General features: G+C 36.8%; 1 protein-coding gene across 3 annotated transcripts in view; it reads left to right on the top strand.

Annotated features, from left to right (window-relative positions):
- The window catches only part of LOC144084904 (transmembrane protein 150A), a 28669-nt gene that overhangs the window by 7327 nt on the left and 6911 nt on the right, over positions 1-14431 (top strand). For all 3 annotated transcript variants that reach the window (XR_013303952.1, XM_077613719.1, XM_077613718.1), the window contains exons 3-6: positions 2814-2861; positions 3219-3305; positions 5243-5310; positions 11748-11875. Coding sequence is in view for 2 of the 3 variants with exons in the window: in XM_077613719.1 (XP_077469845.1) it covers positions 2814-2861; positions 3219-3305; positions 5243-5310; positions 11748-11875 (331 nt within the window). In the remaining variant the exon portion in view is untranslated. The remainder of the gene's footprint in view (positions 1-2813; positions 2862-3218; positions 3306-5242; positions 5311-11747; positions 11876-14431) is intronic.

Genomic DNA, 14431 nt, shown 5'->3' with positions numbered 1-14431 from the left:
GAGCAGGTGTGCATGTCAGAAGACGCTTTATGGCACATGTGTCAAACCGATTCCGCCGAGGGACGCAGTGGGTCCTGGTCTTTGTTCCAACCAATCCAGTGCCGACATTTTAACCAATCAGGTGTCTTCTAAAATAAGTAGCACCTGACTTTAATTGACTGATTACACTTGCAAAAAGTATCCTCTTGTTGAGTTGGAATGAAAACCTGTACCCACTGCGGCCCTTTGAGGACCGGTTTGACACCCCTGCTTTATGGCAATGGGCCTTGGAAACGTACTTAAATGGCATTCAAACTCTGGGTGAACCGTTTTCTATAATCACTACAAAAAATGCTTTCTAAGCTTCCTTCAGGAAAATATTTTTGTGCTTATAGCAATAAATAAAGGGGCATTTTTTCTCTTGCAGACTTATACAGCAAATACTGTGTAGTGTATTGAAGAAAGTCAGAAAGCCATTGGCGCCTTTGATGATTTCATTAAGTTCCGTCTCATTTTCATGTCTACTTTTGGAGTAGATTAAAGATTGTCAATCGATTTCACTGACGACGTTATATCATACTATCTAAAGAACAGTAGTGGTCATCATTTGCAGATAATGGTCATTTAGTCACTCACTGTTGCAATGATGCAGCTGGTCAGCGACCTGACTTAAGTCAACATCTCTGCTGGACCGAAGCCACATTTTATAAGTTTGACTGAAGTAAAACTCTATTATCAGCTGTTGGTTTTATTGAGTTGGCCATGAGGTCATTGGCAGGGGTGCTACTTTATAGTTAGGGATACACTCAATTGCTGCAGTGAAACCAAACCACATATAAAAGATCATAATTAGGGTTTTATACCAACCAGAGCTGGGTGATAAAATGATAACAATAATTATCGTGAAATTTTTGTCTACAATAACATTAAAAACTTATAATAAAAATGTGATAATTTTAAACTGTAAATACACCACCTGACCACCACAGAGAACGGGGGCGCTGTTGCGAGACGAATGCTAGTTCCAGACCAATGCTCAGGAGAACAGGATGACAAGGAAACGTGTTTTTAGCATGCTAGCAATTGAGGCTAATACAGAGCATGAACGCAAAAAAATAAGCGACTACAAGATGCAGGACAACACCGAGCTGACCCACTAAAAGCTCCAAGTGAATTCTCCCTGGCGTTTTCTTTCCGTTTTTTTAAATGCCTGGTACCTGTTCGGCCTTATTGAAAATGTCCTTAAACCACTGTCCTGATTGGAGGACGGCCCGTAATATTTTTCTTAGTTGATATCAAGATGTTTGACCATTTTATGCAAAAATTCTGAAAACATTTAAACATCTAAAACTTGTTATCTTGGGTTAATATGGGTTAAGTTCATCCAACTTTTTTTGTTGTTGTAAATGGCCATATGTGAGGTAAATGTACTCTGTTTCTTTTTGTGAGGCTGAAAATAGTCTGCTTGCCAATGGTGATGATGTCTTCAGTTGATTGTTTCATATTGCACAGCAACTTTGGGTCTGAAGGCAAATTTATAAAAATAAAGACACCTGTCAAAATTTCAGCAGGTTTTACTCTTTACTTTTCATAGTGTAAGGAGTTGTTTTATCTTTATTGCACAGGAGAACAACAAAAAATATTTTAAAAATCATCATATTTCATATTCTCTTTTCTTATAAAGTAAGGTAACATACTGACTTTCATATTTGAATGAGGAAAGTAATTTATTTTTCACAGAAGTTTGAAGTTTCAAATTTGAAACAAAAAGATGTGATAGTTATCGTAATAATTATCGATCTCGACTGATAATTTTTTTTAATGTGATAACAATTTTTGTCATATCGCCCAACTCTAATACCAACTATATTTTTGTACAGTACGTAAACAAACAGCTTATCTTGTTTTCAAACAAGAAATGATGATTTCCCAAATAAAACAAGAGATTTATTGATTTCTTTTTAGGAAATTACATCAACTTTTTGACTCATGTAAATGTTTATTAAAAACACTGATTAAAGTATTAGTTATTGATTGGGCTTGATTTGCTTAATACAAATTAGACAAGGATTTTGGCCTTCATATTGATATCATGTTACAGTGCCATTGATGACAATGGACATCTAATGCATTGTGACTGCCTGATGTTGTCAATTGCATCCAAAGAGTTGAATGTTTTTTGTTTTTTTTAGATATTTTTGTATAATTGTTTTTTTTATTGGCTAAAATATCTAATGTACTAATGATCATCCCATAGTTTCTAATGTTCCATAAAATACTGAATGAATAGCCAGGCAAAATTCATACAACGCCAACCTAGTGAACTCCAGCGGTGTTATAATACACTAATATTGAGCAATATATTAATTGGTTAAGCAACAATCCATTGACAAAACCTCAATTGTTATCATCTGCTAGACTTGCTGTTTTGTTAAAATGGTTTTCATTCAAAAGTCCAAAATGCTCCAGAAACAAAATTGTCAATTTGCCTTGTATCTTTTATTGGTTTGGTGGTAACTGTCTCAAATGTGTGTATCGTATGAAATCGATCAAAAGCCCATGAATCAGGTTGAATTGTGCCAGACTTTTTACAAATATATTGTCCAAAGAATCAATGTCCTAAAACACGCATACCAGTACAAATATGGAAATGACACTTAAAAGGTTAAGAAGCTGATTGTTAGGGGAGCAGAGTTGCAAAAGCTAGACAGCCAAGAAGTCACAAATTAAGAAGCATCAATCTGGAAAAAGGCCAAGTACATAAACAACACCCCATAAAAGAAGTCAATTGTTGCCATTTCCTTTGGTTAATTATGCTTGCTCTCCTCCTCCAGGTATGCCATGGCCCTTTACAATCAGCATGTCTGCCCTGTGGATAACTGGTATGTCCATTTGACTATTTTTGCACTTGGCAAAAGTTATTTGTTTGGGGTCAATTTCCAAAATACCAGGTAACATTTGGAATTTAAAAAATGTACAATTTCCTCATTTAGCTTCCTTATTTTTCTTCTTCCTTGTAATTTGCTGTCTTTAATGTTATGACTTTTAATTTTGGATGTAAGAAAAATGTGATTTAAGACCACACTTACATGGTAATGTTCTGAAGGGGACTTGCACAAAGTGATGCTATTTTTTTTAAACCAAAATAAAGAATTGCGATAAGTGGGGGTGACAGTATTCGAGTGCACTGAAGAAGGTAAAGCGAATGCCAGAAAATGAGTGAATGTATACTGTTCCAGGTTTTACAACCAGTCATGCGAGGAAGAGCTGTATTTGCAGAGTGGACCAACGTTGTGCTGCACGCTTGACAACGTACCTCTCATCAGGTCAGTGAGACCTCGCCACCACCGGCTCCTGCCAGTCTTGTAGCCCTTCGTGTCTTTCTGATGTTTTAAAACAGGAACACCAGTCTATTGTTACCGCTTTGTGGATAGAAGTCACGTGAGCCGAAAGGAGACACTTCTCCTTATGCACGTGGACTGTTATGTATTTGGATGTGCAGTGGGGAAATGACTTGAGGTTGGAGTATCCTGCCTGCCACTGTCAGTTCATAAGCAGAGTCAGGCTCCACAAAACCGTGTAAACACACTGAGGAGGGGTCAGTTTACATTTTTGGGAACAAACCCAGGCGCTTGCTCTTTTGTTTAACCTTCAGGCTTTTGAACATGAAAGGCTAGTTGGACCCTTGATAGTTGTATTTTATGTAACATGTCTGGGTGAAATCTTTTCAAGGAATTCCAATAATTCATGCATTCTGTCATGAAAGGTAAATAATAATGGTGACCAAACAAAGGAGCAGAGCAGAGATGAAGCTGCAGGGGTGACGTGTCTGAAGTTTTCTTAAATTGAACATGTTTTTCCTGGCTTGTGCAGCGTCGGCAGCCTTCTACCAGTTTTGGTGAAGATAGGGTTGCCAGTTCTTGCATAGTCCAGCTGACGGACAAACACCAGAACAGGCAGCTGCAATGTAATAATCCAATGTAAACAGAATTTCAAGTTAACTAACTAAACTTGAATCCATATTTTTAGACAAACACATATGCATTCAAATAATAAAAGTGAAGTGCCCTGCGTGAGACTTCTGGAGATAAAGAGAATTAATCTATAATTGTTTTTTTTTGCTTCTTAATAGTAGGGTGGTCCTAAGTGGAGAACTCTATTTGACTGTATGAACCAAAAAACGCATGTGACTGTAGTCAGCTGAGTTGGCTTTTGGTGGGCAGCAGTTCTGGGTACAGACAGTCGCCCTCTATTTGCTGACCTCCAACAAAACATTTGCTGTTCTTTGAAAGAGAAGCTGTGTGTAAAAAGTTGAAATCTAGCAGCCTATATCTCACTGCTTATTATGATTCATACTATTTTTTTAAAATTAATTCTGGTTTATGGTTCACCACTTTGTGAACATAAATGTGAAGGGGAAAATATCTAACAACCTGCTTCAAGCTAAAATTGCAAGCAATTTAGAGATTCCACCATGTATGGTTCAGAATGTGTATGTGTGTATATGTATGTATATATATATATATATGTATGTGTATATGTATGTGTATATGTATATATGTGTATATGTATATATGTGTATATATATGTATATATGTGTATATGTATATATGTGTATATGTATATATGTGTATATATATGTATATATATATGTATATATATATATATGTATGTATGTATGTGTATATATACATGTGTGTGTATATATGTATATATATATATATATTATATATATATATATATATATGCACGCACGCGCACACACGCAGTCTGTGTATATGTGTATATGTATGTATGTATGTGTGTGTGTGTGTGTGTGTGTGTGTATATATATATATATATATATATATATATATATATATATATATATATATATATATATATATATATATATATATATATATATATATATATATATATATATATATATATATATATATATATATATATATATATATATATATATATATATATATATATATATATATATATATATATATATATATATATATATATATATATATATATATATATATATATATATATATATATATATATATATATATATATATATATATATATATATATGCACGCACGTGCAAACACGCAGTGTGAATGTGTATGTGTATGTATGTCTGTATTTCTGTGTATATACATGTTTATATGTATGAATGTGTGTGTGTATATATGTGTGTGTAGATATATATATATATTTTTTTTGCTGTTGTGTTATCATTAATGTTTTTGCTCTCTTGTCTTACAGTAAATGTGGGACGCTTCCGCCAGAAAGCTGTTTCTTCAGCCTTATCTGTAGCACTGGCTCATTCATGGGTAAGGCATCATGTGCTCAGGGTGACACAGAATTATTGAGAGTCATCCTTATTTCTTTGTTTACATTGTAATCACGCCTGAACTTCAATTTTCCAATTAATAGAGAGATACAAATTGTTAAATGCAACTGGCCAAGTGACTTAAAACACTTGTACTGACATTATAGAGTAGTCTTCCATTGTTGTCTTGAAATCGTAATGCTTTGTACTACCTACTTTTCAATTGCCTTGCAGAAATGCAGAAGCATGACTTGACATATCCAAGTATGATATTTAACTCATTGATGGTCTAGAATATAACACAAATAGTTGTAAAAGCTGCTTATTTGAATGGCCTTCCTAACACCAAACTTACTCAATTATGACATATGCATACCATTTTATCAAACTGTTTTTATGGAACAAAATAACAAACCGAGTCCCTTACACGTGTTCCACCAAGTTCCAGGAAGCAAATAATTGTCCCCAAGAAGGCATTCCCGCCAAGAATGAATTAAAAAAAAAATGCATTCGACGACCTCACACGTGTTCAATGTGTGCACTCTTGTAGAATCCCCCCCTGATGTAAAGTCTTGCGCTGGTCCAAACGTTGTTTGTTAGTCTACACGTGCTGTTCCTTGTGCTAAGTGCTGGTACTGACTGCCTTTGTGTAGTTAATGTTTCCCAGCTGTTGCTCACACATGCTGTGTGTATCTGTGTATTACATGAAGGAAATGTGCAGGGAGAGCGGGCTTGCTTCTTCTCCTTGTTTACTAAAGAGAAGTCAATGTCTCTCCCCTTATTGGCTGTCACCAGACTATTGCCTCAGCCAAACTTTTATCTACTTATGAAGTGTATAGTTTAAATTGACACACCTATCGGCACTGTTGAGCATTCATTCATTCTAGCCACGGCTGGCCTTTTGCTAAGAACCAACCAGTGAATACTGTTCTGGTCCTCAAAAGGGCATTCAGGATTTATTTTTGTAGTTATAGTTAGAGAGCAATCCTATTTTCGAAGAGTAAAGTTGAATTCGATTGTGAAAAGTAAACCGGATGTGGTTAGGTTATCCGCTTTCTGTTTAAAGTCTTGCACAAGAAGCCACACAAAGCTATTTGCAGCTCCATGTCCTGAGAGTCAAGCACTGACTGCAAATGTGTATAGATTGTGTGCGATTTTTATAGAGGTAGTGTTTATTCCAAGGTGACAGATGCTAAATAATGTTTCTCGGGGCATGGTTATTAGGAAACACTCCAAGTAGCTAGAAAAAAATAATCGTGAAAAAATTGAGATTGTAATTTAAAATAAAATAAATCATACATCACATCTTTTTGCTATATTGCCCACCCTTACTTTAAGTATGTCCCGGTTGATAAAAATTCAGAAATCATCAACAGCTGTCATCATTAGAGGCGTTACTTGTCTGGCTACAGTGGGCAAGTAGTGGCTGTGTAATAAATAGCATGAATAGGTCCAAACAGATTTAAACTCTAAAGATTAAGTAGTAAGCAATGTACTGTACTATACCCCTATTGTCTTGAAATGAGCTCATTATGATAAAGTTGAGCGTCTTTGCAGAGTGGATGTTCAACTTTGGCTTTTCCACCGCATGAGTTCTGTGCCCTCATCACCTATTCTTTGATTTTTAATTACTGTGATTATAGACAGAACATGGCATGTTAATACCTACTATCGAGTGGTAACTGCCTCGAGGGCAAAGTAGGTTAAGTTGATGTGGTATGTATTTGTACAAAAGCCCATTGTAAAATAGGGTTACTAACTAGCCCTTTAGCTTCTTAGCCGATTGAGTTATACGCACCATAGGTTAACTTGATGAAGCGATCACTAGAATTCACACTTTTATTCTTTGCCTAGACAATACTTCAAAGATAATCCATGTATTATTTCTTTGCATACCCCCTGTGGGAGAAAATGCAACAATATGTTTGGTTTGAAACCGAGCCCCAAGTGGGAGACAGTGGGGTTTATTTAACTGCAAGGTGGGGTTCAGTCCATTTGTGAAAATGTGCAAATGTAATGTTTACCCTTTCTGTGTAACATTGTCTGTGATGTTGCGACACGATGCGAAGCACGCAGCTTCAATGTTTAAATCAGCACGCCACTTCCTGATCAGGGTTTTCTGATGTTGGAGTAGAGTAATCCGGTTTGGATCGCGATTTGGAAGGTGATCAAAGCGTAGTCATGAGTGTGTGTTCGGGATAAATCAGTCTCATTCTTTACGGTCGCATAAGAAGTTATGTAATATTTGGAACTACTACCTTGCCTCACCTTTTTTTATGTGAAATGTTGACTGTGTTCCGTACCATGAGGACTACATGAGGCTTTTTAAAAATAATAAACAGAACCAACTAAGATCACAACTAGCGCTGCCATGAAAAATTGACTAACCCTATAACTAAACTAACCAATCATCACATTGTTGACAAAATTGTATAGCTTTTTTTCTATTAGTATATATATTTTTCTTTCCATTCATTTTTGTACTTTTATTTGAAAAAGAATAACGATCTTTTTTATTTTTTTTAATTTAATTTCAAAATTAAAAAAATCAGGAAAATAGCTAAAGATTCTCCTCTTTAAGATTTCTTAATCGAACCAGCAAGTCAACTAATCGCAAGAACAAACATTGACTATTAACATAATTGTTTGTGGCAGTCCTAACCGCATGCCAAAGCTGGTCCAGAACCTTTCATTGATGTGACCAACTCACACAACCGCTTCCTATTAAGTCATTTATACATCGAATAAAGGGGGACATGTACCATATTTTCTCGCATATACACCGTATTTGTAACAAAAAAAATGATGACTGAATCAAGGGTATGGCTTATATGCGCACAAATTAGACTTGACATGCACGAAACTTCAAGGTGACAAAGACGAAATGCCATAACGTAAGACAGCACGGCCGATACGGTAATTTATTTCAAAATAGAGAAAAGATAAACCGATAAAACGCTAAACGAAATTGATTTGGACGTCCATGAATGAAATTCAAGAAAAAAATAAATCGTATCTTGCATAAAACGTAAAAAAACTCACATGTGCCTGCCATTGCTCGCTCAGGGTGCCGCCATCTTACCTTTTACTGGAGACTAGAACACACTTCCTGGTTGTGACTTCCTTTTTGAATTCGTCCATGTGCAAGCAACACCCTTTCAGAATGTGCAATCCAGCAGACGATTCTTTCGATTCATACAGAAATACCACGTGCGGTGATTTTTTTCCTTAAGGTTTTCCCATCAAACTAACACATTTGTACTCCTATTAAAACCATGAATATGGAGGTGAAAATTGTGAATCAGGGAGTGTCTTTTACGAGAAAAATCATAAAATTCAACGATTTTAAGGCAATTTTAAGGGTACAGTTTATGCGTGGAGGTGGTCAATATGTGAGAAAATACAGTATTTATAATAATACAATGCTCAATTCATCCAAACAAAAATGCAAACATGGATGGTACATGTATCTGACAAGTCAAATGTTTCTTATTGTTCACTTTCCGTTGCATTTGGACATTTTGCAAGTGTCTAATGGCAACAATGTGAACCATCCTCATCTGTAATGATTAAAAACTCATTTTGTTGGAAAGGGAAAAGGTCCACAGCCGGCCAGTCTGCAGCACAGAGACTGAAATGCCATAATCTAATATAGTGCTGTTGACTTATCCCTTCAGTGAGATTGCATGTTTTTCATTTTATACAAGAGGAAGGGGAAAAAGACAAGATTGTTTTCAAAGAGATGTTGCTGTTTTTTTTCTCTAAAATTCAATTCAATTCAATTTATTGGCGAAAGAAAAGCACAAAGGCTAAGGGCCATGAACTGCATTAGGCCAAATGAATGATAGAATGCACTAACTTGTATAGTTTAGAATCAGCTGGTGTGCACCTGCATATCAGTACCCGAGGCAATAACAGTCCAGAATGTTCTTCTGTTTTACCATTTTTTACCAAAATTGTTTCTGAAATTACTCCGAAAGGATGTCTGTTCACTCTTGGCTGGCATTGACAGGTGGAAGGGCTGGGATTGAACATTCACTGCAAGCCCCTTCCTGTTAAAATGGCCTGGACATCTTTTTGCTTCAGTGACAGCCAATACTTAATCGTTAGCTTAGAACACTGGCTCCCCATTTCTTTGACTATGTAAAACATTTTTCTTGGATGTAAGTGAACTTGTTCTATGCTCAAACTGGCACTGTCATAAAACCTTAATTAGCCGTTTGTGCAATCGTGTAGCAGTTTGACTTTTAAATGTCATACCAACGCAAAAAACAAAAGCAGTCACTAGGGCTGTAGCATAGTACCGTAATGTCTTTGCATTTTGTGTCAAGATTGTGATGGAAATGTGTGGGTTTCACTTTGTTGAAATGTTTAAAAAAACATACAAAAAACACCTTTCTTGAACGTGGCTGAGGTTTCAATCAAATTAAATTTTTGATGTGGTAGTCCTCTGAACAATGTTGCCAAACAATTGTTGCATGTACTACTCCTCGCAGTTCTGAGATCAAGGGTCCAATATCTGGTGGATTCAGACCTTCCTGTGTGTTTTTTGCGTGTTCTCCCCGTGGGTGGGTGGGTTTTCTCTGGGTATTCCAGTTTGCTCCCACATCCCCAAAAAATGGATGGTAGGCTGGTTGAACACTAAATCTGGGGTAGGGAGCCTATGGCTTGGGAGCCACATGTGGTTCTTTTGATGGATGCATATGGCTCCTTGCGAGCTAAAATATAGAAAACCACTGGTGAGAGAGCTGGATTCGTACTGTGCACTTTTTACTAGGATAGACTGCAGCACCCCCACAACCCTTGTGAGGATAACTAGTATGGAAAATGAACGAATGTTTGAACTTTTCGGCTAGAAAAAAAGAAAAAAAATATATATATATATATACATATATATATATATGTATATATATGTATATATATGTATGTGTGTATATATATATATATATATATATATATATATTTATATTTATATATTTATCATTTGAGTGCAGATGACAGATACTAGTGTCCATGCATCCCCAACAATCACAAAATAAAATTAATACTATGAAGTTGAAGTGATTCAGTCACCTGGAGCATTATGTAACCAAATTGAAATAAAAATTAACAAGACAGGCTGCTAGAAAAAGTGCATCTTGAATGCAGAAAAATTCACATGACTGCTACTAGTATACTAGAAGGTCATGTTGATAGTTATGTAACGCAAACCATTATTGAGACATCTGCTCTGACATGTCCCTTTCCTACAAGAAGTGAGGAAGAGCCTATCAACTTTACAACAGCGGAGTGTTTCCTCAGTGTGACTACGCTTGCCATGACAACGCTAGTTTGGCGGCAAGCGCCCTCCAAATTCCCCCTCTCCCACAAAGAGACCGTGACAACAGTTTAGACTGGGCGTACAATATATGAGCTGCGTGTCAAGACACCAGGGGCGCCTTGTCCCCGCCATCTTGCCTCCGTGGCCCACTTTTTGGGCCCGGCCAGCCTGTATCAAACAAAGATTTCAGACAAAGACAAACTAGTGGGAGCTTGCTGGTCAGCGTACCAACAATACACCCAGTCACAACCCATTAGAGCAACAGTCCTTACAGTTCTGTAGACGGTTTTCCTTCACCCCCACTCTCCTCACACTTCCACGTCATCTCATTTTCCTGTCTTGCCAGAGTAATTCCTCTTCCTGTAATTTTCATTCTGGTCCAAATGAATTCTTGTGATTTTTGGCATAAACCAGGTGGCTCGCCTCAAGGTTAAGATTGAAGCCAGACCCAGTGGCAACACAAATTGTTCATACTGTAGTGTTTTCCTTTTTTGTATTGTATCTGATAAATAAATTATTCCCCAAGTTTGTGCTCAACGTCGATAAACGTCCAATACATTTGAACTAATATGGGATGACAAATCCCTAGACGATTGCTGCTTCACCTCCCAGTCAGGAAACATTCGACATTTATTGTTGTCAATGATAGCTGGTGAGTTCAAAGTACTAATACTGCACAGTCATACCCCTACTTATGAATGCCTCTAGGTACGAAAGTTTCAGTTTTTTTTATATACAAATGAGTGACTTGAGATACGAAAAAGATCCAAGTTACAAAATCCCCCAAAAAGTAAATGCATTTCCTTATCTGTTATTTTATTTTGTATTCCCCTTATTAAGCGATTAAAAACTAAACAAATGCAACGTGGCACATATTTTACATTAACTACTTAGAGGCTCATTTCATGCCTATGAAACATTTTAACTGTTCAGAATCAGCAAAAAAATATCATTAACATGAGACAAAAGTCCTCTTTTAATCTTGGTTCATCCATGAAAATAAATTGTAAAATGTACTGTATTCCTAAAGTTCCATGTCCCACTTGTGGATTCTTGACTCTTGTGCTATTAAAAAAATTGGCTATACATGACGTTTCTTGTTGCTCTTCCATTCACAGTCATGGTAATTGTGCTTCTGCGCTACGCCCACGTCATAGAGAAGCACCAAAACTGTGTCCTCAACACGGCGAGTCTCTCCACAGGCTGGATCTGTGCTGCAGGACTCATCATGGTGGGCAACTTTCAGGTAAATTAGCAAAGCAGAATGCTCAATTTCACTAATGTGAAAAATCTGACTCTGAATTGTGGAATTCAGCCAACAAGGAGTTGGTTTACCAACCAGTTTTTTCCCCACCAGAAAATTTACTTCATATAGATATTACAACTCTGATTCCAATGAAGTTGGGACATTATGCTAAAGATAAATGAAAACAATTTAATGTTCAAACTGATCATTTTTGCTGTATATGTAATATATAGGGTGGCCCGGTGGCGCGAGTGGTTAGCGTGTCGGCCTCACAGCTCTGGGGTCCTGGGTTCAAATCCAGGTCATGTCCATCTGTGTGGAGTTTCCATGTTCTCCTCGGGCCTGCATGGGTTTCTTCCGGGTACTCCGGTTTTCTCCCACATTCCAAAAACCTGCGTGGTAGGCTAATTGGACACTCTAAATTGACCCTAGGCATGGGTGTGAGTGTGCGTGGTTGTCCATCTCCTTGTGCCCTGCAATCAGCTGGCCACCGATTCAGGGTGTCCCCCGCCTCTGGCCTGGAGACAGCTGGGATTGGCTCCAGCACCCCCACGACCCTAATGAGGATAAAGCAGTTCAGAAAATGAGATGGAAATATAATATACGTAAATATATTATATGTATGTGTATATATAATGTGTATATATGTATATATACTATATTGTTTTTATTTTTTTGTCATTTCTCACATATTTCATACAAAATTTTATAATTTTTAAAGGGTTTGGAACCATTTTGATACAAGTTCATTTCATAAGTATAGGTACCATGGTATATGTATAAATGTATATTTATAAGAGGACATCAAATCCTTTAGAGTTTAAATAATTCCCATGCAAAATACTAAAATATACAGTAAATAAGTACATTTAATCATAAGTAAAACTAAGAAAAAGGATGTTGGAAATATATATGAAAGCCCCCCTTCTGTAAAACCTAGTGATTGATCCAACTGAGTCATGTGTGTCATGTAACTGGATTCAATTGGGCTTTGACAAAACACAACTGGGATGCAAACCTTGAAGTAAATATTTCTGAGATGACAGTGATGCCTAAATTATTCTAAAAACATGGCGTCAGATCTCATTCGAAGCATCTCACGTATTGTCAAACTCAAGGTCATGACTGCTTTCTTTTAGGCATTAAAAGTGTCCCTAAGACACACATCTCATTCAGAAGGAGGAGTCCATTAATGTTTATTAAAATCTGCCCGACAGAGTTGTTCCTGTCTGTTTCACTGTAGATGTTTGTTCTTTGAAAAGAATCTTAGTTTAAATATTTGGGGAGCTGGCTGGCTGCCTGGATGGATGTCTGCATTTGTACACTTCTTTGAAAGATGGGAGGGAACGAGAGGCTTACGGGAATGTCAAGTCGCAGTTATGTGGAAATAAGTAGTAATAAAAACTAAGAAATGCAGCAAATGCACTGGATAAAAAACACATTGCTTTAATTACACTGTTGTAACACACTGCAATCATGTTAGACATGCTGCAATGATAGTATCTTCCTTTTGGAGGATTTTTTTGCTAAGACCTATGGTCTACGGGCTCAGTCTGGAACCAAACAAGGACTTTAACTTGGCATGTACCCTTGGCATGCCTGAGGGAAGAAAATAGAGATGTAAATGATGGTGGATGAATTGTGACTCTCCGTCACAGAATGCCAGAAAGTGGGAAAAACGGTTTGGACAGCGCGACGGAAAACATTGATCATTAAGGCAGGAGACGCGTGACGACGTCTCCCGCCCTCTCGCCTGCTGTAGCTTGTAACATAAGGCGTGGTCCAGGCATGAAAACTGTGGTGTGGCAAATGAGGGTTTTCGATGTCATGCAGCTCGCCACTCTCTTGAACTCTTTCAGTGCCATTGATGATAGATGTCCAATCATGTGGGTCTTTTCCTTCTTCTGCTGTGAATTTAAATTAGTTTGGCGCTCATTAACTCCCAAGCAATTTGATGTATTGGCCCCAAATTAAAAGATAGGTAATTACCTTCTGTTTAAGGAACACATTTTAGTTTTTCAATAACACACCATTTATTATTGTTATTAGGACCTAATATCTTCAATAGCTCCCAAGCAATTTAATTGTGTTGGCACCGAATTTACAGAAAAGATAGGTATTTACCTTCTGTTTAAGGAGCTTGGGAGCTATTGAAGATATTAGGTGCTAATAAGGATAATAAATTGATAATTAATAAATGGAGTGGGTTGTTGAAAAACTAAAAATGTTTGTTAAACAGAAGGTAATGACCTATCTTTTCTGTAAATTTTGTGTCAATCTGTCAAATGGCTTGGGAGCTATTGAACAAAATAGGTGCTAATAACAATAATAAATTAATCTATAATCCTTATTAAACGTGATTTATGGGTGTGTGAGTATGTGTGTGTGTATGTTAAGATTCTTTCGCTACGTTTGTCCAAACCGTGCAACGTAGAGGGTTGACATTTTTTATGGTGGCCAGAAATGGCTGTCGGATCCTAATAGACAAGTGATTGAATTTCTTCATTCTCTCTAAGTGTGTAAACTCAATCTTTTATTTGTTAAACAACCATTTTC

The sequence above is a fragment of the Stigmatopora argus genome, chromosome 11 (genome assembly GCF_051989625.1).
Source record: "Stigmatopora argus isolate UIUO_Sarg chromosome 11, RoL_Sarg_1.0, whole genome shotgun sequence".
Classification (NCBI taxonomy): domain Eukaryota; kingdom Metazoa; phylum Chordata; class Actinopteri; order Syngnathiformes; family Syngnathidae; genus Stigmatopora; species Stigmatopora argus.
Note: the sequence above shows the minus strand (reverse complement) of the source record. Positions and strands in the feature narration are given on the sequence as shown.